Genomic DNA, 24879 nt, shown 5'->3' with positions numbered 1-24879 from the left:
GCTCCATCTGCATTCTCTCTCTGTTTGTTTGTTTTTTTTTTTTTTTTAAGAGAGAGAATTTTTAAATATTTATTTTTTTAGTTTTTAGGTGGACACAACATCTTTATTTTATTTTTATGTGGTGCTGAGGATCGAACCCAGTGCCCCGTGCATGCCAGGCGACATCCCCAGCCCTCCATCTGCATTCTCTATCCTGTGCCTTGTGTCTGGTAAAATTCTGCGGCAGTGTGAAATGCACAGCTTAAAGTGTCAGTGCCCTGCTGCAACCAGCAGAACAGCTTTGAACTTGCAATACTAGGAGTCTGATATTCCACATAGGAATCTGGGGATTTGTTATATGTAATTGGAATCATTTAAAAGATAGTTTTATCATAATTAATAGTGTGATTTTTTTTTTTCTCCCAACACTAAGGACGACACACAGGATAGAGATTTCCAGTCAGAGCTAGAGCTGGGAAATTGGAATCTCTGAGCTTCCCCCCTCCCCCACGCCACTGTCCAGGGACAGTGGGAGTGGTCAACCAGTTCCTCACACATGTTCCAGGGGGTCTGGGGGTGTAGGGCAGTGTCAGTGCTTGTTTACATGCACAAGACATTAATCCCCAGTAAGATGAGGGAGAGCTTTTGAGGAATTGGTTCATATGACTTGGTAAGTCTGAAATCTGTGAGGTAGGCTGGCCACCTGAAGACCCAGGGACCAGCTGCAGTAGAGGCCAAAGACAGTCCTGCAGCAAAAGTCCTCGGGGAGGTCACACTGTTAGATTAAGTGATGTGTGAGGCCTACTACCACCCACAGTAGGGAGAGTGATCTGCTTTACTTGAAGTTCACCAATTTCAATGTAAATCTCATTCAGAACTCACCTCTGGGGCTGGGGCTGGGGCTGGGGCTCAGCGGTAGCACACTTTCGTGGCACGTGTGAGGCACTGGGTTCGATTCTCAGCACCACATATAAATAAATAAATAAAGGTCTATCAACAACTGAAAAACAAACAAACCCTCACCTCTGCAGAAACATCGAGAATGATGTGTAGCCAGCTGTCCGGGCACTGTGACCTGGCCACGTTGGCACATAAAATTAACCACCATAATTTTATGTGATGGAAGTCAGGCCATTCGTGGAGCTGTCCATTGTCGGTTTCTGGTGATTTCTGCTGTCTATTTGAGCACCTCCTGTTTACCTCTTGTGTTATTAACAGCCTTCTGTCAGTCACTGGGGCAAGATGCCCGGCATGATCAGCTTAATGGGGGAAGAGGTTTGTTTGGGCTCAGGGTTTCAGAGGTTGCAGTCCGGGGTGCTTGGCTCTGCTGTTCTGGGCCTGCGGCAGCACCGTGACTCATGGTGGGACACAAGGAGGAGTGAGGCCCTCACCTCAAGATGGCCAGGAAGCCAGGGGAGGGAGCAGGCTGGGGCTGAGTCCCCATCTCCTCCCACTAACTAGGCCCTGCTGCTTGACAGTCCCACCACCTCCCGTGGCACCAAGGGCGGGGACCAGGCTGTCAACACACAGGCCTCGGGAACAGCCCCACTAAGTGTTGCCTGACTCCGGCCCCCTCACCTGCTTCTCACTCTGCCAGAGGCAGCCTGGTGGTGCCAACTCACCTGCTCCAGGCCACGGTTTCTGGATTGTTTTCCTTGGCCTCATTGACCCAGGATCCTATTCCCTTCCCTTGCCTTGCCAAGTGCTCCCCGCCTGTGCCCCAGCATTGGCTTTCCTTGAGCCGGTCCTGTCCAGTCTCTGGCTGGGCTCGCTGTGTGTGCATCTTTGCTGATCCCATCCAGGTTTGTCTTAGAGGCACATCTGGCAGAGACAGACGTCCAGTTACTGTTTGTTGAATAAATGGTGACTCCTTCATGTACCCTTGGTGCAGGTTCTCAGCCAGCTGACACCACTCCACGGTCACAAATCTGCTCGAGTGTCCAGGAGCAGCTAGAGCTCTGTGTTCAAACTCAGCTGCACATCTCCCCCATCCCCGGCTGTCCTCTGGTCCCCTCCTGGGTACCCTTCTCCTATCCTGCTGTCTGTCTGCCTCCCCTCCTCCCCTCCGCTCACCTGAGCCCCAGACTGTGTGGGTTCATCCTAGGATCCTTTCCTTCACCCTGCTTCCCCACCAAACATGCCTCTACTTCTCAGCCCACCCTTCCTTTCCATTGGACTACCACCACTGTCAATCATTTTAAGTTCAGATTACTGCAGGACCCCCCCAAATGGTCTCCCCAAAGCTGATTGTGTGCCCTTCGAATCTGCCCTTCCACCTCTGTTGTGGGCAGCCTTAATTGGGCTGCTCCTCTGAGCTCCACATTGGTCCCCATTCCTCCAGGATAGACTGGGACCCTCAGCTTGGCTCACCTCCTCCCTGTGTCTGCCGCCCTCCCTCGCACACACTGCCTTTTGCCCCTTCTCTGCACGGCAGGCTCTTTCATGTCTCCTTGGTTTTGTGTACAGTAGTGCACTCTCTCCTGGTTTTCCTCCCCCTCCGGTGTAGACTCAAGTGTTCTTGGCCTTGGAAGTCAGAGTGCACAAAGGTGAGTGTGAGCACGGCCCATGGGCATGTCCTCTACTGTACAATAGCAGAAAGTGAAAGGGCCACGATTCTCATTATTTGCTCACTTCCATTGCTTTCTGCTATTTATAGCTGGGAATATATTAATTTTTCTTATATTTATTCTGTGGCTTTCCCACTAGAATATGAACCTCCAGTGATCCCTAGGAAAGTGTCTGGGACATAGTAGGAATTCTGTAGATACTTATTGAGTGTATTTATTGGTGGTACTCCTAGTGTTCCATACAAATTTTTAAGTGGCAAAAAAAACAAAACAAGTCAGGCACGGTGGCACACGCCTGTAATCCCAGTGGCTCGGGAGGCAGAGGCAAGAGATGGTAAGTTCAAAGCCAGCCTCAGCAATTTAGCAAGGTGCTAAGCAACTCAGTGAGACCCTGTCTCTAAATAAAATACAGAAATAATAGGGCTGAGGATGTGGCTCCGTGGCTGAGTGCCCCTGAGTTCAATCCCTGGTACCAAAAAAAAAAAAAAAAAAAAAAGGAAAAAGTTTTTAAGTGGAGAAGTTTTTGAATTTGTAATCGTTTAAGCTGCCTAAGGTTGTAAGGTGGGTGGTTTACCTTGCGTTCTCCGTAGGCTGTGCTGTGGTACCCCAGGAAGCCCAGGGAGCCTGGCAAGCAGCGTGGCCTGGGGACCACAGCCAGGGCACTGTACCTCACTTAGTCTGGCTTTACCCCTCATTTGTCACTCCCCCATGACCACAGTCACACACAGGCAGTCCTGACCCCAGCACCTGCCTGATTTCTGTGGCCCTCTCCGACCCCGCTTATCTTCTCTGATCTGCGTCAATTACCAGAAAGTGCACTAACCTCAAAATCTCGTCCCACTCTTAAGTGCCACTTCCTCTCAGTCTCACTGCAGCGGTTCCTGGAGCTCTTGTGACTTCCAATCCTTCCCTACTTTCTTGTTTGCATTAGTCACTCCTGGCTGGTTGCCTCCTGCCTGGTCTCTCGTGCGTGTTCTGTGTTCCGATCACTGCCAGGCACTCCTGTCCCCTTGCTATGCTCTCTGGTTGCGGGAGGCCTGTCGCCCTCTGCTCAGGGCTCCCCATGGCCTGTCCTTTGGTTGCCCTGGCTGTGGCAGGTCTTGCACTGGAGCTTCCAGTGTTAAGAAGCCCTCCTTTGGTCCCACATCCACCTTAGCTACATTTCTAGGCTTCAGACCTCAGCAGAATTCCCCAGGCGGTGTCTGCACTGGAGCATGGCACGCACCTCTCCTTCCTGCTCTCAGTTCAGTCCAGCCCCCAGCTGCCCCTGCCACTCCATTGAAGCTATCAGAGTCACTCACCTGTGGACTTCAAGTTGCCCAACCCTGTCGGTCCTTCTGTGTAGTCACTTGGTGTGACCTCTCAGCCCCTTCAGCCCACCTGGCCATGATCCCCCAGCCTAGTCCCCGCTCCCCGTGGGGGCGCCTGCCCCTGTGGGTTTCTGTACCACCCATGCTGGCAGCCTCCAGGGTTCGAGCCCCAGACCTCCGCACCCGCACATCCCCTACTGCTTGACTCATTTGGATGTCTCAAAGTGCCACGGACATTTCAAACCGAGCACTTCCCAAAACTGCAGATGGCTTTCCTTCTCTCCAGTTAAGTCTCTGTGCCTGGGATCACCTTAATTTATCCAGTCGCTCAGGCTGGAAGCCCAGGGGCTCTTCTTCTGTCCGCCTGTGAGACCCCTGCCTCGCCAGTTCTCTTGCCACTTCCTCCCCCTCAGTGAGATCACCACTGCACTGCTCAGCGCTGGACCTTGGTAGTAGCTTCTTCTTTAATTGTATCTCTTGAAACAGGTCTGTGTTGCCTAGACTGGCCACAAACTCCTCAGCTCAGGCGATCCTCCTGCCTGGCCCCTGCTTCTGTTCACATCCCCTCCGTTCCTTTTTCAGCATAGCAGCAGGAACTATTTATAGTCAGATCCCATTTTTTTTTTTTTTTTTTTTGTTTAAAACCCTGCAGTCCTCAAAATAAATGAATAAAATCCTTCAGTTGTATCAGATTATCCTTGTCTTTCATACCATCAGAGCCCAACATAAGCATATGTATACATTGTTTAGAAGCAAGATTATACCCAGATTGTTTGTTTCTTAGTACCAGGGATTGAACTCAGGGCCACTTTACCACTGAGCCACGTCCTGAGCCCTTTTTATTTTGAAACAGGGTCTTGCTAAGATGCTCAGGGTCTCTCTCATTAAGTTGCTAAGGCTGGCTTTGAACTTGCAGTTCCCCTGCCTCAGCCCTCCCGAGTCACTGGGATTACAGGCACAACTGCCATTCCTGGCTGTTTCTTCTTTTCAGTCTCTAGCTGTTGTGCTTCTAGTCTTTGGTATATATTCACTCCAGCAATGACAGGCAGAGAATTAATGTTTTCACTGCCAGGGTGCATACTAGCATGGGCCCATGTTCAAGAACTTCCCAGTTCTTGGTGGGTTTGCTGTGAGTTCCCTGCTGATGAATGAAACTCCCCTTGCACCCCAGACAAGTGCATGAGAAGAGGGCACTGGAAAGTCTCAGTTCCTGGTAGCGATGGAGGCTCCGGCCAGGGGCCAGCACACAAACCTGGACCCATTTTGCTGAATTTTCTGTGGCTTCAAAGGCGTGCAACTAGTGAAGTCACACAGAGCCTCACACTCAAAAGGGTCCTGCAGTGAACTTGGAGTTGTCTTAGAATTCTGCATAATTTTATCTCTCAATTTGTATTTTGTACGTGAAGTCTATGACAGGACCGTGGAGTATGTGCGGGAGCTTGGAGTGGCAGCTCAGATAAAGTTGTGACCCCTGCCAAGCCCATGCATCCCAGGACAGGTTTTGGCCTGCCACTCTTTACCCCTTGGTCCTCTGGGCCTTCCCACCTATGAGTGCTGCCCTTCCCCTAGTGAGCAATCAGGTCCATGGGGAGGGAAAACCTTCTGCCCTTGCCCTTTGCCCTTTGCCCCTCTGGGTTTAGCACAGGCCCAGCAGGGCCTTGGGAAGGTCAGGGTCAGGGTGTGCCCTGGAGCACCACAGCAAGTCAGTGGCCAACTCTGCAGGATCCTCTTACCCGCCTCACCGGGGTACCAAGTGCTTTTCCCCTTGTGGCTTGGGCTCTGCAAATTATGTGGCAATAGACTGGTTGGGTGATCGGTAGCAAGTGCCTTGGGAAATGTTAGGGCTAAAGTCCTATTGTCTTGCTCTGTGTTCCAGAGTTTGGGTATGATCCATCCTTTGTACTCTATTCTAGAGCTTGGGAAATGTTAGGGCTAAAGTCATATTGTCTTGCTCTGTGTTCCAGAGTTTGGGTATGATCCATCCTTTGTACTCTATTCTAGAGCAAGCCCCAAATCACAAGAAAAGTGTTGTTCCTGCTATCAAGGGACATCCTGTGGCTCACCTCCCAACTGTCGTGAGGCCATAGATGAGGGAGGTGTGATTAGGCACCTCAGTTTTTACAACTGTTAAAATGTCGTGTCAGGATGTAGGCCTACCTTGGTAAGCCACACACACCACACTGGCAGAGAACATTACTGAAAATGTTTGCAAACCAGTGTTTATCAGTGCAGCTGAGGGCGGGGTTATTTGTGAAAGGTGGTTTCAGTGACGCGTCTGTGATGTGTCCCCTGAGCTTTGCCCTGTTTTGCCCTTGATTCAGCTTTGCACTTGGATCATCAGCTAGGTTCCTTACACAGTGTCTCCTTTGCACTCTGCTGCTGGGTCCGGTCAGCACTGGACAGTGTTGAACAGTTTTCCTTACAGATTGCCTTACAGCCTCTCCTTTCCAAGGAAGGCAGACCTCTCTGAGCGCTTACACTCAGCCCCAGTGCAGCAGCCTGGCAGAAGGCAGATGGGGTGATCCTCCTGAGACAGTGCTGTGGCAGACATCAGCGAAGACAGGCGTGGCCTGAGTCCTTTGGACATGCAGTGAACAGAACCAAAACTGCTGGGCTCATCCCGGGTGCAGTAGTGGCTACAAGGAAGGAGAAGCCAACATCTGATTCCATAGACATTTTAATTTTTGTCCAGAACCACTCTGGCTCACATGTAGACCTAAATGTTGTTACAGCTGCTTATTTATCAAATGTATATGGAGGAGTGCTTCCCTCACAAGGGCAAGCCCTGGGTTCCATCCCCAGCACTGGGAAAAAAAAAAAATGTATATAGAGCTCATACTTGACCAGCTACTATGCCGAGTCCTTTGTGAATATTAACTCCTTTTGTTCCTGTAATTAGCTCATGGATTAAGTACTAGAGGTGGTGCATCCCTGATTTGACATGCTTGGGACCAGAAATGTTTCAGATTTCATGTTTCTTTTTTTTTTGTTTGTTTTTTTGGAGATATTTGCATGTGTATGATGAGATATCTTGGGGTGTGCTCCAAGTATGGACATGAAATTCACTCATGTTTCATACCCACCTTGTACACAGAGCTTGAAGTCTTCTTATATAGTTTTGTTTTGTTTTGGGACTGGGGATTGAACTTGGAGACATTCAACCACTGAGCCATATCTCAGCCCTGTTTTGTATTTTATTTAGAGTTGCTTAGTGCCTTGCCATTGCTGAGGCTGGCTTTGAACTCAGGTCCTCTTGCCTCAGCCTCCCGAGCCACTGGGATTATAGGTGTGCACCACTGGGCCCGGCCTTATATAGTATTTTTGATCTCCTGTGTTTTGACTGTGATCTGTCACTGGAGGTTTGATATACAATTTTCCATTTGTAGTGTCATTTTTGTGCTCAACAAAGCTTCACATTTTGGGCATTTTAAATTTTCCCAAAGTTACACATCATTTTTGTTATCTCAGGCAGTGAGACAGTCTGTATCTTCCATAGTTCAGGAAAAACTTGGAGATGTTTTTAAAAAAACTTACCTTACCAGTGGGGCAACTTTTAATGTACAAAACAAATAACATTCATTAGAAGGTATATCTACACACAAACACTCCCCTTCCACTGTACTTGGGTTAAATCCAGGGGCTCTTTACCACTGAGCTACATCCCCAGCCCTTTTAATTTTCTAATTTACTTAGTGACTGTGTCCTGCTCAATTGCAAAGGCAAGAGCCCCTGCCCTGGCTCTTCCTTATATATTTGGATACAAGTGACTTATTAGACTTTTTATTTATTTGCAAATAAATATTTCCACTGTTTATGGAAATTTTCTCCCGTTTTGTTGATATTTTGAAGCATGGAAGTTTTCAATTTAGATTTTAAGTTCTGTTGATCTGTTTTTTTTCTTTCTTGCTCATGCTTTTGGTATCGTATCTAAGAAGTCATTGCCCAATATTACAAAATCTTGCTCCTATGTCTTCTAGTTATGGCGCTTAACAGTAGCATCTATGATCCATGGGAGTTCATTTTTGTTTTGTTTAATATAGTTTTGTTTTGGTACCTTATGTGGTGTCTACAGTTTGCTTTTTTCACTTAATAATATGCCTTGGAGATCATTCCATGCCTCCACTAAACTTCCTGGTTCCTTCTTCCTTCTTTGGGTGCTGTGGCATTCCCTTGAGGGCATATACCCTTAAGTTTCTTAAACAGGCTGGGCGAGGTAGCACACACCTGTAATCCCAGTGGCTCGGGAGGCTGAGGAAGGAGGTTCAGGACTTCAGAGCCAGCCTCAGCAACTTAGTGAGGCCCTTAGCATCTCAGTAAGATTCAGTCACTAGAATAAAATATATATTTTTTAAAAGGGGTGAGGCTGGGGATATGGCTCAGTGGTTAAAGGTCCCTGGGTTCAATTCCTGGTACCCCCCCCCCCAAAAAAAAAAGTTGCTTGAGCAGCCCCCTTTGCTGAAAATTTTTGTAAATATTTGGGTTTTTGAAAATTATTTCAAAATGTCAACGTGGCATGAAAAGTTATTCCATGGGGCTGGGGTTGTGGCTCAGCAACAGAGTGCTTGCTTAGCACGTGCGAGGCCCTGGGTTTGATCCTCAATACCACATATCAATAAATAAAGGTATTGTGTTCAACTTCAACTAAAAAATAAATATTAAAAAAAGAAAAGTTATTCCGTAATAACCTCCTCAAAATACAGTTTAAACCATTTGGCAGACTTGGTCGTTGTAGACGGTTCTCCCATCCAGAGGCCTTTGGTAAGCCCCAGCCTCTGGAGAAAGGCCCTGAGGAATTCAGGAGGCTTCTTTTCTTTGAAGAATCCCGGGGAGTCAGGGGGCAGGACATCAGTTATCTGACAGCGCCTGGGACTTGCCTCTAGGGGAAGCGGGTCCCTGCAGGGCTGTGTCCTCACTGGTCTGGCTCCAGATGACTGACCCTGCACTGGCCTGTGGTCCTCACTGGTCTGGCTCCAGATGACTGACCCTGCACTGGCCTGTGGTCCTCACTGGTCTGGCTCCAGATGACTGACCCTGCACTGGCCTGTGGTCCTCACTGGTCTGGCTCCAGATGACTGACCCTGCACTGGCCTGTGGTCCTCACTGGTCTGGCTCCAGATGACTGACCCTGCACTGGCCTGTGGTCCTCACTGGTCTGGCTCCAGATGACTGACCCTGCACTGGCCTGTGGTCCTCACTGGTCTGGCTCCAGATGACTGACCCTGCACTGGCCTGTGGTCCTCACTGGTCTGGCTCCAGATGACTGACCCTGCACTGGCCTGTGGTCCTCACTGGTCTGGCTCCAGATGACTGACCCTGCACTGGCCTGTGGTCCTCACTGGTCTGGCTCCAGATGACTGACCCTGCACTGGCCTGGTTGTGTGTGAATCAAGTGATGGCAATCTCAACTTGGATCGATACCTCCAGCCACAGGGTAGGCCCTAAATACCCCGAGATCATGAAACCCGGGTTTCTGTTAAGAGGTCAGTTAGGGGGAAATCCTGAAATGGGCCAGAGTTGGACTGATCTGCAGAAACTTATCTGACCAGGAGAAAGTAAACACAGCAGGCCAGTGGGAAGCGGAGATCACTGATAGTCATCCCCCCAAGCCTCTGCTACTGCTGACAGTTCTTCACTGAGAGACTGTGAGCTCTTCTTTTATGCCCTGGTCATATTAGCATGATAACATAAAAAAGAACTTTGGAATTATTCAAATCCTATTCCTGTTCAGTAAATTAACCTTTCTGGGCTAGAGTTTTTTCATTTGTAAAATGAACATGCACTGAATTTGTTTCCAAACCTGCAGTAGATTAGAGAATTTACTTAGGATGTCTGTGTTAGGAGACTGAGGCTGGAAGATGGCGAGTTTGGGGCCAGCCTAAGCAATTTAGCCAGACCTCATCAAAAAGATAACATAAAATACACTTTTTAAAATGTTTTACTTACTTATTTATTTTGTGGTACTGGGGATTGAACCCAGGGGCGCTTTACCACTGAGCTACATTCCCAGCTTTCTTATTTTTTTATTTTGAGACAGGGTCTTGCTGAGCTGCCCAGGCTGGCCTTGAACTTGTGATCTTCTTACCTCTGCTGTCTGAGCTTCTGGAGTTACAGGTGTGCACCACTGTGCCTGACTAAAAAAAAAAAAATAACAGACAAATTTAAAAAGTGAAACTTGCAGAGGTGCCTCAGGGGCGCTGAACAGCACAGCTGACCTGATCCAATGCTGCAGAGAGTAAGAAAGTTAAAGGCATTTCCACAAAGTTCAAGGCGCTCTCAGCCTTGCAGAGCCAAGCCGCCCCACAAGGCATCACGAGGTTACAGCATGTTCCTGGTGGCCACATAAGTTCAGGTTACCAAGTAAAGGTTAAATGGAAAACGGCATTACTTTTCTTATTTTTGATTTCAGTTTAATTTCAGACTTACAGAAAAGTCGTGAAAGAGTGCAAAGAATACCATCTGTGCTTCACTTGGATTCTGCAGATTAACATTTTTTTTCCACTGGCTCAGTTTCTCTCTCTCTCCCCTTTCTCCTAGCTCAGGAGCAAAGGAGCCGTGTTCTTCCTGGACACTAAGGACATGGTCTTTGTAACCACAGGGTCATGATGGGAGTCAGGAAATGATCCTGGAGCGTGGTGCTGACTAACATGCAGCTCAGCTCAGGTTGCCACAGTACCCGTGCCTCCTCCTCCCGCCCCGAGCTCTTTCCTCACCCTTAGTCTGCGACGCTTCCTCCTTTTCTTTAGAATTTTTCATTGACTGTTATGTGGTAGGTGGACGCTCGGCGGGTCATCCGCACCTGGCAGGAGGCCACACAGTGAGTCCTGGGTGGGTAAGTCCCGGGGGGTATGATCTGCGGAGCCTGTGCTGCTGCTTGTCCTGTTCCTGGGGCCCTTCTCTTCACTGTAAAGAACTGTTTTTTCTCCTTTGGAATTCATGACTATCTTGTGGGGAACTATGTAACTTGTTTTGAAACTATGTAAATGTCTTGTTTCTCCCCAAACATTGTACTCACACTGGATCACCTTTTTATGAAGACAGAAGAAAGCAATACTCCTCAGCAAGATTCCCATCAAAATGATCGTGGTGTTGAAAAATGTAACTTCTAGGCACACATAGGAGTCATTTGATAACTATCAGGTGGAATTCTCACTATGTTAAAGACTTCAGGCCTTTGTGACACTTTCTTTTCAAAACATCCTATACCTAAGGCGGACTCAGACTCACGTCTCGTGCGGTGTGATTTTGTGAGTGCTGTTGTCTTTGAGAGATGAGTTACTCCCACCACTTTTGTATTTGTCTACTATCAAGGGTGTAATAAAATAAACAAAAATGCTTTTAGAAAAGATTTATTCCAAGTGCCTCTTCTTTTCCTCCTTTTTCTGTGTATCTGCCAATCTTAAGCAAAGACTCCACTTTTACTGTGTTGCCCACCTAAAAAATCCTCAGCGGTGTTTCAGTTCCAACTCTTCATCCAATCTAAGCCTTCCCCTTCAACTTAAGAATTTTTCTCTCTTCAGTCAAATTAACCTACATAATTTGCTTTTAAACACCAACTTTGTTTTTCTCTTTCTGTAAAGTGCCCTTCCAGTCTGTCTTGATTCTGTCCACATTCCAGATAAAACCAAGGGCATCTCCATAAAGGGAGTCTGACCTCTCCATGGAATGTGACTTCAGCTGCACATGGTCTGTTTGGTACTGTAGGGGAGATGGTGCAGGAGGGACTTACACAGGGAAAACAATGGTATAAACGACACATCAGATACAGACGGGCGGTCCATAACCTCTCTCCCACAGGCCGTTTTCCGGTGTTCTGCATTTGACTAGACCCTGCACATAGCACACACACAGCACTTTTCAGTACACGTTCCCATGTGTGTGTCCGTGTGTGGTAGCTAATGAGGCTGCATCCCCATAGAACCCAGCATTTATTAGCGATTCAATAAAGAGGTATTTTATTGACTTTTTTTTTAACCTTTTTTTGGAATTGAGGATGGAATCCAGGGATACTTTACCACTGGGCAACACTCCCAGCCCTTTTTAAAAAAATATTATAATTTTTTTGTATTTTGAGGCAGGGTCTTGCTCAATTGCTAAAGCTGGCCTCGGAGTTGTGAGCCTCCTGCCTCAGCCTCCCCAGTTGCTGGGATTAGAGGCATGTACCACACCCCCATTCATTACCCTTTTTGTTCTGGTGAACCCTTCTCACAACAGGATGGGGGACAGATGTTTCCATTCTTCATGTTTTAATTCATGTCCAAGTGTGAATTGGAGCCCTTTCTGGCAGTGAGAAATCGGTGCTGATGAGTCTGGATGCCTTTACCAGATTTCCCTAGGAGTGAAGGAGCACTTCACTGGGATTCGGGGCCCATTTGAGGGCAAATTGTTTGTTGTAGTAAACATACATAGGTGCTTCTGTTTCATTAACCGAAGGTTCACGTTATAGGGAGCCTCGTATCTGCCTGTCATCTGTTTTAAGTGTTTGACAGCTGTCTGGTCATCCGCAGCTGGTGTTGGGGCACAGAGGCCCAGTCAGACTCCTGCCTGGAGATGGGGGTCCCGCAGGAGTTAGGGTTAACTGTGGAGCTGGTAACTAAAGGGAGTTTGCTTCAGTGGACGGTAGCCATGGTGTGCGCAGGGAGTGCTGAGTACTGAGGCGAAGAGGTGGCCGCTGGGGGCTTCAGCAGACAGGCAGCCAGGCAGAGGGTCCCAGAGGCAGGTCTGGCCTCGGGATGGGTGGAAACCAGCGTCGTGCGGCCAGGGGAGCATGCACTGGGGTCTTGTTGGTGCCGGCCGAGGACTGCGGGCTCTGGGAGGCGTGCGGAAGCTTTTCACCTGGGTTTAAATAAGAAGCGGGTACAGATAGGTTAGCAGTAAGCTGGGGTTCACCCAGGGCCCACCCAAGGATAACCCAGCAACGGACCAGCTCCATCTGAGTCACTCCCCGTGTGGGGAGGGTGCCGCCAGCCTGTCTGTGGCCGTCGGGCTAACTCTGCGTGCCAGTGCGGTTCTGAAATGGCAGGTTTTGTTAGTTCTCTGGTAAACGGTCACTGATTCAGAAGGTCATAGTGCACTGCTTTGGTCTTCGAGAAGTTCAGGTCCAAGCCTGTCCTGCTCACCAGGCGCCGTCTTGTGCGGGAGCTTCGGGTCCCCACATCTCACTGGTGTGCTGGAGGGTGGTCCTGTGTTTTGAATCACCCCAGGGCCTTTAAAAGGTCCAAATGCCCGGGCCACACCCCATACCCATTAAGTCAGTGGGGAGAGGTGGCAGTGGGGCCCAGCACTAGTAATCTTTTTAATAGCCTTTATCTTCTAGAGCAGTTTTAAGTTTACAACAAAATTGAGAGGAAGGCACAGAGGTGACCCATAGTGTCCTGCCCACAGGCCCCCCAGAGAACGTGGTGTCCCCGTGGGGGTCACGCTTGCTGCTGTGTGTTTCATGGATGTGGTCCATGGTGTCGCGATGCCTCTGCCACTATGGGGTCTCACATAGAATGGCTCATTACTTTTCAGTGGTTTCAGTTTGAAGGTTTTTCCTCTCTTTTGGGCCGTATTTTGGGGTGAGGCATAACCCTGTTGCTGTCAGCCCAGGTGTCCTTCAGCCTCTTGTTGTGTCACTGCGGTGGTGTTTTGTGTTGAGCTCTCTAACACGCTGTGAACCACCATCTGGGAGCTCAGGGTCATGGGGTGAAGGTGCAGCAGTGGTTCTCGGCTTGAGGAGCCTGTAAGTCCCTCGAGCCCTGGGAAGTGTGAAGTAGGAGAGCCTGTCACCTATCGGACAAGCCCCAGAGCACTCGACACGGATGGTAAGACCGACTGCTGCAGCTTATTAGAAGTAAAATTGTCTGACTTTGTACCCAAGGTGTCTTATTTTCATCTGCTATGATGGGAAAATGTTCGGGTACTTGGTGCAGACCGTCGGGACGCCTCACCAGCGACTCTGGCACTGATGTGTGGACTCTGGTCTTCCACGCAGCCCCACCCCACGTAACAGCCCCCCAGTCGGGGCCAGGACCCAGCCGCTGTGGCTGCACTGGAGGTCTTCGTCCCCATTGGGCTGTCAGGACCCAGGGGCTGAGGCTGAGTCCTAGCTTGTGTGGGAAGAATGAATGGCTGATTGAGGAAAGGGAATCAGTCACCGGAGAGAGCAGAGCAGATGTCAGGGCCAGGAAGGAACACCAGGGCTTGCAGGGACCTTGATTAGCCCATGACTGGCCCGATTCAGGACCTTTTGGACGTTGCTCAGCTCAGAAACAGAAAGGTCTTTGAGGCTGGGGACGTGGCCCGCTGGCCATAGATCATGGGGAAGGAGTTGGCCTGGCGTGGTGACCCTGCCTGTGAGATTGCAGGGAGTCCCCTGAGAGCACCGTCTGTGCCTCCCTGGACCCACAGCTGCACTGCTGCCAACGCTGTGCTGCTGGCACTGGCTGGAGCCACTCGGGCGGCAGCTCATCTTAGGGCTGAGCTTATCTGAGCTGTTTGATAGTTTTTATTCTCCTTGATTTTTTTCATTCACTTTTCCCAAAATTCAGACAGATATTTGTTGAACACATCGTGAAAGGCCAGTGTTCATCCAGCAATAAGGGTGTACACCCTGGTGAACGGGGACATTCTGATGGCCACAGACATTGGTCCTTCCAGCAGAGTGTGAGCCAACAGGGGAGGACAGGATGTGGGGGCGCTCAGGGCGGATGCTGGAGGAAGTCGCTTGGAGACTGGGCCTGCGGCAGGATCTCAGACAGAGTGCAGGGGAGTGTGTCCCGACAGCGGAAAGCTGGTTTATGAATGTGCAGGGCTCACGGGATGGAGTGTGTTTTTGTCGCCTCCCCTACTTTGTGCCATTCACCTGGGGAGCTGGAAACAGCAGAGAGGAGCCTGCACCAGCCGCAGGGTGGCCCAGCTCTGAGGAGCATGGCTGCCGGATTCCAGGCTTTCCCCGGGACGTCCTGGAATTTAAAGGGAGTTCCCTCATCACCTTACTACAGTCTTCCTTCTCTTTTAAAAAGTTTTTATCCTAAAATGAATGTGCACATGGGAGACCCACTTCCAGGGTGGATGTGAAGTGAGCCCCTGGCACTCCCTCCCCACCTGGGAGTTGAGCCTGCCCGGCTGGTCCCTCACATGGGCCCGCCCCGTCCCGGGGAGCCATTCCTCCAGCTCTGTGCTCAGTGCGCTCCTCACTCCGCTCTTTTAGTGTCTTTTAAGAGGCCACATCTGTGCTTGTTAGGAGATGTCGCGGTGTCAGACTGTCAGGGCGTAGCGAGAGAACAGAGACAGGCCACAGTGGCTCAGTGGCTCGGGGAGGTATCCTGACCACATCAAAGTGCTTCAAACAATTTTCCAAACAAAACCCTCTTTCAGTTTCAAGGAAGTAACAGGACCTTTGTGAAGATAAGGATCTTACAAACCCGCTTGCTGCAGGTGGACGCTGCCACGAAGTGACCGGCCAGCTGGGCGCCCGGCCAGCCTCGACTGCCCCAGTGATTTCTTCATGGCGACGCTGCTCAGTACATTTCCAGTGACTTCACGGTGTGAGAGCTAGAATCACTCGGAGGAAGCGCGTCCTGGCGGGGAGCTGGGCGCCGCCGTTGCCTTTGTGTTACTTTAATAATTCAGAAGGTTGAAATGGGCCGCCTCGGGAAATAGCCTCTTGGGTGAACCACTCCCAGATTTGCTTTTGTCTTTGTTACGATGGGCGTTGTTTTGTATTCTGTCTTTTCTTCATTCTTTTTTCTTTCTAAAATGCCCCGTGTCTCCGTCTACCGGGTAGGAACATCAAGCTCTGCGTGTCAGTCGGTCGTGGGAGGGATGACCCCGGCCAGCTGGCCCTGAGGACCTGTTGACTGCTTCTCAGATGGCTTTGCAGGTGTCGTTGGTTGGGCTGGGTCCAGGCTTGAGCGGCACTGTCACTTTTGACTACATGCTGCCTTGAGTGGTGAGGTGCATGTCAGAAGCCCTGTTGTCTGGACAGCGCTAAGGGAAGGGTCCTTTGGGTTCTGATTTCGTTCCTACTCTTTAACCTCTGGCATGACTCAGCAGACTCCTGGGAGAAGGCCCAGGGAGAAAGCAGGCCCACCCTCGTCACCACGCAGGGGCTCCTACGCACGGGGGCTTATGTGTCATGAGGACCTAGAGCTGGCCGTCCGTTCTCACTTCTCTGCATTCCCTAGGCCGCTGGTTTTCCCAGAAGTCAGCAGGAGGCTTGCTTCTTCTCTCTGTGAGGTTCTGGGCCAAGGCTGGAATCATGTCACCGCCTTCTTGGCCACTGTGCCATAATTGCAAATCCTAGGCTTGAAAAGAATCTGTTCTATGTCTTATTCAGGCTGGGATTCCAGTCTTCAGTGACATGGAATGTAGACTAGAACAGTACTTTCTGTATATCTCAGTGTTCTTTATGTTTGCATTTTCACCATTTTAATGAGCCCGTAAAACCTCCCTTTTATGGCTCTGAGGGGAGCTGCCTGAATCCACAATACCTTCACTATGTATTTCCATAATACTCTCAGTCACTTAAGAAGGTGGGGGTGGGCTGGACAAAGTGCACCATTCCCAATTGTTTAAGAAACCAGTGAAATCGTCCCTGGCTTGAGCTGCATGGAATGCAGGCTGAGGGGGAAACCTGTGTGCAGTTACTCTTTCCCACACAGGAGAGCATCTCAAACAGATGCTGTTCACGGTCACATGCACTTGGTCAGGGACTGCTGCAGCGAGCTTGGCCAAAGTCCTTTGGATTCCAGGCTGGGGGTGCAGCATGGTGGTGGAGTGCTTGCCAGCACACACGAGGCCCTGGGTTCAATCCTGAGCACCACAAAGAGGGAGAGGAAAAGGCATTTGGATTCTGCAGACAGTGAGGTGCATGGAAACCACGTGCACCTTGAAGCGAGCGTTCCCTCGGAACCCTCCCTACCTGAGGCATTCTCTTCCTTGTCCCCCATAGTGTCTCACAGCGTCCCAGGGCTCCCCGTCTCCCCGTCCACAGCATCCTCTGTCCTGAGGTACCTTAGTCAATGATCACTTTCATCACAAGGTGACCAAGGTGGTTGCTGGAGCCCGGTGGTTGCTGGATGGTGGGAGATGAGGTCTGAGAGGTTTGCGAGACTTGGCCACAGAACGCAAGGACTGAGCCCATCCCGATGTGGGAGCTGTGGAGAGCTTGAGCAGAGACAGGATCCAACTTGTGACTCTCACCTCATTCCTCTGGCCCTGTGGACCGCCGTGCCCAGTGGGTAAGACACCAGCCCGGAAGGCCCTGCAGCAGTCCACAAGCAAGACCACGGCTGGGTGGGGCAGGGAGCTTCTGCTCTAGCCACGGGTCTCAGCAGAGATCATCTGTTTTGCCCACAGCTTTGGAGGCCGTGGTGAGCAGGAGGAGTCAGGGAAGGGTCCCAGCCCCCGGAAGGCTGGGTTGCCACGTGCTGAGGGAGAGGACGGTGGGAAGGCACATTGAGGGGCGGGACTCAGGAGCTGAGTTTGAGGCAGCGTCAGTCCAGCCAAGTGACGCTGGTACGTGGCGAAGGGTGTGCTTGGCATGTGGAGCTGCTCGGAGTCTGAGCCTGGAGTGTTGACTAGTGCTCAGGGAAGGACGGGGACAGAAGAGGTCAGGGAGAGCAGGGAAGGAGCGGCAGTAGGAGAGGAATAGAATCAAGGGGGAGCGGGATCCAGGAACCCTGATCTAACCACCTGGAGGTGGCGGCAGCCCCTGAGAAGGACAGCGCCAGTGTGGTCATGGGAATATCCACGTTCAGGAGAACATGGGAGACTGGACACGGTGAGCAGGGCACACAGTTCTTTTTAGATTTGTAAATAGAGGACGAAAGGGCCACAGCTGCAGGGTTGAGCTTTGCCCTTAAAACTGGGATTGAGTGTGAATGTGGCACTTAAATGGCTGGCAGTGGTGATTTCACAGCCAAAGGGAAGGTCAGGGGCAAGAGGGAGAATTGCCGGATCGGCGTCCTCAGGTGGCAGGGCAGAGGAGCTGCAGGTGGCTCCGCAGACACCACCCGCTTGCCCGTGGCGGGAAGGCAGGACCTGTGGGCAGATGCTGCGGGGGCAGAGGTGGCTTGGGGGTGTGAGAAGTTCCCTTCTCCGTGTTCGGGTTTCTCAGGGAAACAGGAAGTCAGTCAGTAGTAAGAAGGAGAAGCTGGCAGAGGTGGAGATTTGGAGGAAAGTGGGCTGGGAAGGGCTTTTCTGCATCCCAGATTGCCTCATGCCGAGAATGAAAACGGGAAAAGTGCCCTCTGGCCTGCCTGCTGCCAGGGAAGCTCAACTTGATGTTCTCTGGCCAGCACAGCCTGGCGAATCTCCATGTGGGTGCCGCTGGCTTTTGTTGCAGTGAGACAGAACCGAATCTGTGGGACAGGCAGAGAAATTTAGCTGCTTGGAGGCTGGGCAGGGAAGCAGTGCCCACAGGAGGAGGACTTGGGGAGCGGGTGCCGGGTGGCACGATGCTGGGGTGGCTGGGGGACGGTGGGTTTTAGCTTCAGACCTGGCAGCAGGATCAGTGAACCAGGTGTCGGGGACTCTGGGAAGCCTGACTGTGAGGACTGGCGAGGATGCAGGCCCTGACACAGAGTCTGGAGCACCGGGACCCAGCTGCAGCCGTCACAGCCTGGGGCAGAAGAAGGGCTACCATCACAGTCCCGACACTTGGCTATGCTCCACACACTCCCCTACAACACAGCACCGTCTGGCCCAGTTGTCAGCAATGCCGAGCCAGAAAAACCCGGGGTTAGGTGTGGCCATTTGGGTGACCGGCTGGGGTAGGCCCAGTCTTAGCCAGATCACCAGAAAAGGGAAGGTAAACACGGAAACCAGGAGCTGACTCATGGCCAGGGCTAATGGCCAGGGCAGCCAGAGTGCCCTGGGGAGGAGGATGGACAGCAGGGGATGAGGTAAGTGGTCTCACTGGTCGGAGTCCCTTCCTCTTTCTGGAACCAGCCAATCGTCTAGATTTGGACTCAGTCCTGGCTCCAGGAGCTGCGTGTTCCCATTAGCCAGAGTGATGGGATGGTTCAAGTGAAAGGCACGAACTAGTAACCAGCTTTGGTGCAACTAGGTCAGGCCTGGCCTAGAGTGCCTAAAGCCGGTTAGGCATATTGGATAGTCTTTCTGCTCAAAATCATTAACTGTAAACGTGGCTGCTTGGCCTCAGCCCACAGCTCTTCAGCCAGGCCTTGATCTGGCTCAAGAATCCCTAGGAAACTTGTTTGTGGACTTTAGGGCCTGGCTCTCCTTGCAGGGCTCCCTGTGGAGAGAACTAGTCAATAGGGCAGAGTGAGTCAGGGCTGCTAACTAGCCTCTTCCTGCATGAACTGGTTAACCGGCTCTCCTGGCTTCCTGCTTGGTTCTGAACTCCAGTGCCCAGGGCTGCTTTTCTGCCTACCCACAATAGCAAGGGACTTCTTTTGTTTGCTTCTGGTCTGACAGAAGGGCTTGTTTTGAGGTTTGGACCACAAATAATAATCTATTGTTCCCTATAATAATAATCCACCCTCTTTTAGCAGAAAAAAAATCTGCTTGATGTAGTGTGGCTATCAGTTTATTTAAAAGAATAGCCAAAAGGCCCATTGTGTCCTGAGAATAAATATTTGGAAGATGGTTGGGAGGAATGGGGGAGTGCCCTCTTCTCCCTGTTCAGAATCATCCTTAAGGCCTCAGTAAGATTCTGAAACTGACCATCAGTCCTGGTGACGGTACTGCTCCTTTTCTGCCTGTTACGTTTTAAGAATCATCAGAACACTGCACATATTCACTACCAACAGCTTCTTTTAAAATATCTCATTTTGAAGGGCTGGGTGAGTTTAAGCTAAGAATTTTAAAGTAAAAAAAAAAAAAAAAAAGAATTTTAAAGAGCCTCAAGGAGCAGCTGAGCTCAGTGTGCCAGCGTGTGTTTTGTCCACTGAAGCTTTTCCACTAGCCTGAGCCCAGGACATGGCAAGGAAAACACCCATTGCTGGCTGCATGAACACAGCTCTGTTCTCAGGATCTGAAATCAGAGGCCACTGCAGGAACTATTATGAATTGCTGCTAAAATGGGAATCTTCACTCAAAAAAACAGACTCAAACTAAGTGAAAGTTAGAAAGAAACGTATATGGCCCTAAAATTCTTAGCTTAAAAACATATAGTCCAGTGCTTTAAATGTAGGTGAAGAAAGTTCCTGGGGTCACAGTGCAAATCTGAGAGCTGCTTAGAGGAGTAGGATGTGCCTCACTTTGCCACAGACAGGCCACGGGGGCAGCTGCAGGCTCTCAGTGGGTGAAAGAGAATTCTGGAACTCCATGCACCAGGGACACCATGCCACAGAGGCCATGCGGGAGCGGAAGTGAACTTTGCTGGGAGGGGCCGTCTGAGAAGGCTACACGCTGGTTCCAGCTGTAGAGCGTCTGGCAAAGGTAGAAACAGGCCGAGAAGGGTCTCCAGGGACTGGGGGCAGTGAATCAGGCCAGCTGTAGAGATGCTGTGTGTGGCACTGTGACAGTGGACACATGTCATCGTACCCAAAGAGTACACACAGTGGCCCTCACGTGAGCTGTGGGCCTTAGTCAGCAGTGCTGTGATGGGCTTGCTGACCAGCCGAGAACAACGTGACTAACGGGAGCCCGGGGGGTCATGGTGAGAATTCTCCACTTCCCATTTAGTCTGTAAACCTAAAACTGCTTTTAAAACATCTGTTAGTTCTGAAAACATACATGTTAGGTTTAGTAAAACTGATAAAATTTTCTTATTAAAAACAAAAACTTACAGAGATGAAAAATTGTGCTCTATATGTGTAATAGGAATTGTAATGCATTCTGCTGTCAAAAAATTAAAAAAGAGAGTACCAAAAAAAAACCTTTAAAACTTAAGACCATCAGCAGTTACTCTGTAGGAAATCTTTAGAATATCCTGCCAGAAACATATAGTTCTGTTTTGCTTTTTTTTTTTTTTTAATCTTATTTTTTTGGTGGGATTCTTTTTTTTTTGGAACTGGCGGTCAAACCCAGGGTTTTGCGAGTGCAAGGCAGACGCTTTGCCACTGAGCTACATTCCAGACCCTGTTTTACTTTTTTAGTTTTAGTTTTGAGACAGGTTCCATGGGTGGGTGGAGCTTGCTCGCCCTGCCCCGGCCTCCTGAGTCGCTGGGCGTAGGGGTGCGCACCAACCTGCTGGGCAGTGTGGCGTGACAGCAGTGAGTTCCTGTGTCTGCCGACCTCCTTGTGTCTTCTGTGTCATCTGGTGAGTGTGCGCGTGGTAGTCACACCAAGCCGCCTCACTCCTGTGCTTTCCTTCTCTCCAGGGACAGCTGGTGTGTCGGCCTTGGAGGTGTACACACCCAAAGAAATCTTTGTGGCCAACGGGACACAAGGGAAGCTGCCGTGCAAGTTCAAGTCCACTAACGTGACCGGCGGGTTGACGTCCGTCTCCTGGAGCTTCCAGCCCGAGGGGGCTGACACCACAGTGTCGGTAGGAGTGCCCTCTGCCCCACCAGGCCTGCCGCAGGCTTCTGTCCTGCTGTCCTGGGAGGACAGTCCATTCTTCGACTGACCTTTTCCAGGATGAGTGTGGTCCTGGCCTGCTGTAGGCTGCAGGCTCTCCTCCAGGAGAACATGAGCAGCGTCTGTCCTGCTCCTGGCGCCCACTTCCCACGCCCCTCCACGGTCAAGCCCTATTGTGAAGTCCTCTTCCTGCAGGGTGGCCTGAGCTGACTGCGGTCCCTGGTTGTGGTGCGCCTCAGGCCCACTTGCCCGGTTTCCATTTCGGCTGTTTTAGGCGTTCGCCTTGCTCCCCTCCCACGTCCTCCTGAGCCCACAGGCTGACCGTGCGACAGGCGTGTAGGGTCTTCGGGAAAGGTCCCAGCACGGCTTTCCTCTCACCTGTGGACGCCTGGAGAGGCAGCTGAGGGCGGAACAGGCAGGGCCTGGTGGGGGGTTAGTTAGAAACTGGGTGGGTGCAGGGTGGGTGCTTATTAGACCTGGGCTGGTGGTCTGTAAAGTGGGGTGATGCCCCGACATGGGGCGCTGGAGGAGGAAGGTCGTCGGGAGGACCTGGGGAGTGGGCCCTCGAGGCACCACCCCCATGCACCTTGTTGTGTTGCTGTTGTCCTGTCACACGTCCTTGGAACTTCGACCCCTACTTCAGCAATGCCACACATTTTAGGTTGTGAGCACTTTGCAGGGACAGAGTCCGTCGTCCATCCTTAAGTAAGAACACCCAGAGAAGCACCATGGTTTGAACATTGCAAAGTCCACGTGCTGGGAATGTGACCCGTGTTCCTGCGTCAATGGAGTGAGAGGAGCTTGGGTGCCATCAAGGTGGACCTCTCCATGGCCCTAGGGCTCCAGAGAAGAGGAAGAGGGAAGATCCGGCACTGGTCCATCTCGCCGGGCAGTGCCCCCAGCTGTGCCCTGACATAGCAAGAAGTGCCCACACCTCCCCCTGGAGCTCGGATGGAAAGGCTGGCAGCAGTGACTGCCTGCTGGCTGTTGGGGTTGCCGAAGTCCGTGATCTCGGGACTTAACTTCCGGTGTTGAGAATGTGCCCTCTGCCATTGCTGCAGGGACAGAGGATTGCCAGTCCCTTGTCTATAGACCACGAGCTGCTCAGGGTCTCCTGGGGAAACTTCAAGTACATACGAGATAGTCCTAGCGAGTGGAGAAAAACACCATTCTGTCTGGCCAATTGGCTTAATTTTTGCATGTGGTATTGCCAAAGCTGTGACCTCTGTCCCCCAGGTGAAAGCTGTTGCCCTGCATTGGAACCTAAACCTGATTTGCAGATTCCAGGACTTTAAGAGGAGGACCTCTGAGTGGCCTGGGGGAGGCGGGGAAGGGTGAGGTAGAGTCAGGGTGTCAGGTTCATTCAGCTTCCTCACGGGGCCATGTGGGTGTGCTTTTCCTCACAGGGACAGAGTGCAGAAGGCATGGCCTAGAGGTGTCTTCAAGGAGCCTCCCCTCAGGTAGCTATAAGGGTGAGAGCAGACTCGGTGTAGAGGTCTCGAGACCAGGGACGGAGTCATTCAGCCGCTCTGGACAGGGCGGGGGGTGCAGCCATCCGCATTGCAGGAGGGCAGACTCCATGCATGTGTTCTCTCAACAGACTGCAGCCAACTTGTGAGGCCTTCCCTCTGCTATCCTCTGAACAGGGGCTTGTTCAGTCCACAGACAATAAAGCAGGCCGGCCACACTGCATCCTGCCACTCAGGAGCTGCCCAGGAGGATCATGAGTTCAAGGCCAGGCGCAGCAGTTTGGAGAGACCTATCTCAAAATAAAATAAAAAAGGCTGGGCATGCAGCGTAGTGGTTGAATGCTCCTGAGTTCAACACACAGTGCTACAAAAGAGAGGAGAGGGGAACGGAGGAGGAGAAAAAGGGAAGGAACCACCGAGCAGTACCCCAGTGCTGGAATTATCCCTGTTGTGTGGGTTGAAGAAGATCTGCATAATCCAAGGCGTAATGTTAAGAGCATTGCCGGAGCCGGTGAGGTGCTGCACACCTGTCATCCCAGCAGCTTGGGAGGCTGAAGCAGGAGGATCACGAGTTCAAATCCAGCCTCAGCAACTTAGCAAGACCTGTCTCAAACTATAATGAAGCCTGGACTAGAGCTCCATGGTGGAACAGCCCTGGGTTCAATCCTCAGTTCCCCCCCACACACAAATAAGAATGTACTGTTTCTGGTTCACATTTTTACCTCATCAGTTTATACTCACAGTTAATTACAGAATGCAGTTACTGATTAAAGGATTCTTTATTTCTAAAATATTAGGATGCATTCAATCAGGGAGCAGGTAGCCCTTGTTAGGGCCCAGCACACCTCGGACGGCTCTCCTGGTCTGTGGACCTGGGTCCCTGAGTCTGTCGCGGACGGCTCTCCTGGTCTGTGGACCTGGGTCCCCACGTCTGTCGCGCGCTTGCCCTTCCCTGCCTCTCCTTCCCCCTCGGCTCGTGTGCCCTCTGGAGCAGTCTGTGTGGAGCTCTGGCCCGCTCCCTTCCCACCTCATCCCTTCATGCTCTGTTTCCCTCCTCCTGAGCTCCAGCCTTGTGCCGTCCTTCCCTCCAGATGCCCCAGCTGAATACAGTGAAAACAGGTGTTTTGAGAGGAGATAGACCTGTCTTACAACCTGCAGCTTGAACTTTTTAAATACTGGTTGAAAATGAGGCCTGGTTTTTCTTGTGAATTTTTACTGTTTTATTCCTGTCTTTCACTGGTTTGACCAAGGTCGTCTTCATCAATTCAGTTCACAAATGTGATTCCTGCTGTGTGCTAAGGAGTGCAGAGAAGCACATCTCATCCCCTGTCTTCTAAGGTCACAGTCCAATACAGGACACCCACCAAGAGAACCCACTCAGAAGGCGGCCATGGGCAGCATCGCAGAGCTGCTACCACTGCTGGCCCAGAAATGCCAGGCAAGGGCAGAGATGTTGTGGGAAGGGAGGCAGACTTCCTGCGGGAAGGGCTTGTTTCCTGGGTTGAGAGTTTGTTTATTTCCTGGCAAAGAAGAGAGTGAAGGGCTTTGAGCAGGCAAGACGTGACCATTCCTGAGAGGCATTCAGTAATGGAAGAGCATGAGCCTCGGCATCGAAGCTAGGTTGAATTCCATAGGGAGGGCCTGTGACCTTGGGCAGGCCTGTGACCTTGGGCAGGTCGCTGTGTTTCTGCTGCTGAAGTTCCAGGGTGGCCTTGGGAGTGAGTGTCAGGCAGGAGGCGCGCATTCCTCCTGTTTCTGCGTGGCTGGGAGCAGAGCACCGTGCCTTGTTCTGGAGTTTCTTGGTAGGTGACTGGCTTTGGAAGACCGACGCTGTTCCCCTCTGGGGAGAGGACACATTTGCCGCCTGCCCAGTGTAGCGAAGACGCTGTGACTTCGGGGAGAGAGCTGGGCTTGCCTTCTGCGCACTATTGAAGATTTGGGCTTGAGGTTGGGTGTGGCGGGGCACACCTGTAGTCCCAGCCGCTGGGGAGGCTAGGGAGGGGATCACTTGGCCAGGTCAGGACCAGCCTGGACCGCAGCAAGACCCTGTCTCAGACAACAGACAGATCTGGGCTCCGTCTT

The 24879-nt window shown here is 51.1% G+C and overlaps 1 protein-coding gene across 1 annotated transcript in view; it reads left to right on the top strand.

Moving 5' to 3' along the window:
* The window catches only part of Mpzl1 (myelin protein zero like 1), a 45925-nt gene that overhangs the window by 6656 nt on the left and 14390 nt on the right, over positions 1-24879 (top strand). The window contains exon 2 of the mRNA XM_076831592.2: positions 21130-21296. Within this exon, the coding sequence (XP_076687707.1) occupies positions 21130-21296 (167 nt within the window). The remainder of the gene's footprint in view (positions 1-21129; positions 21297-24879) is intronic.

This window comes from Callospermophilus lateralis, chromosome 13 (assembly GCF_048772815.1).
Source record: "Callospermophilus lateralis isolate mCalLat2 chromosome 13, mCalLat2.hap1, whole genome shotgun sequence".
In the NCBI taxonomy this organism is placed as follows: domain Eukaryota; kingdom Metazoa; phylum Chordata; class Mammalia; order Rodentia; family Sciuridae; genus Callospermophilus; species Callospermophilus lateralis.
The sequence above is the reverse complement of the archived record's forward strand: the minus strand, read 5'-3'. Positions and strand labels throughout refer to the sequence as shown.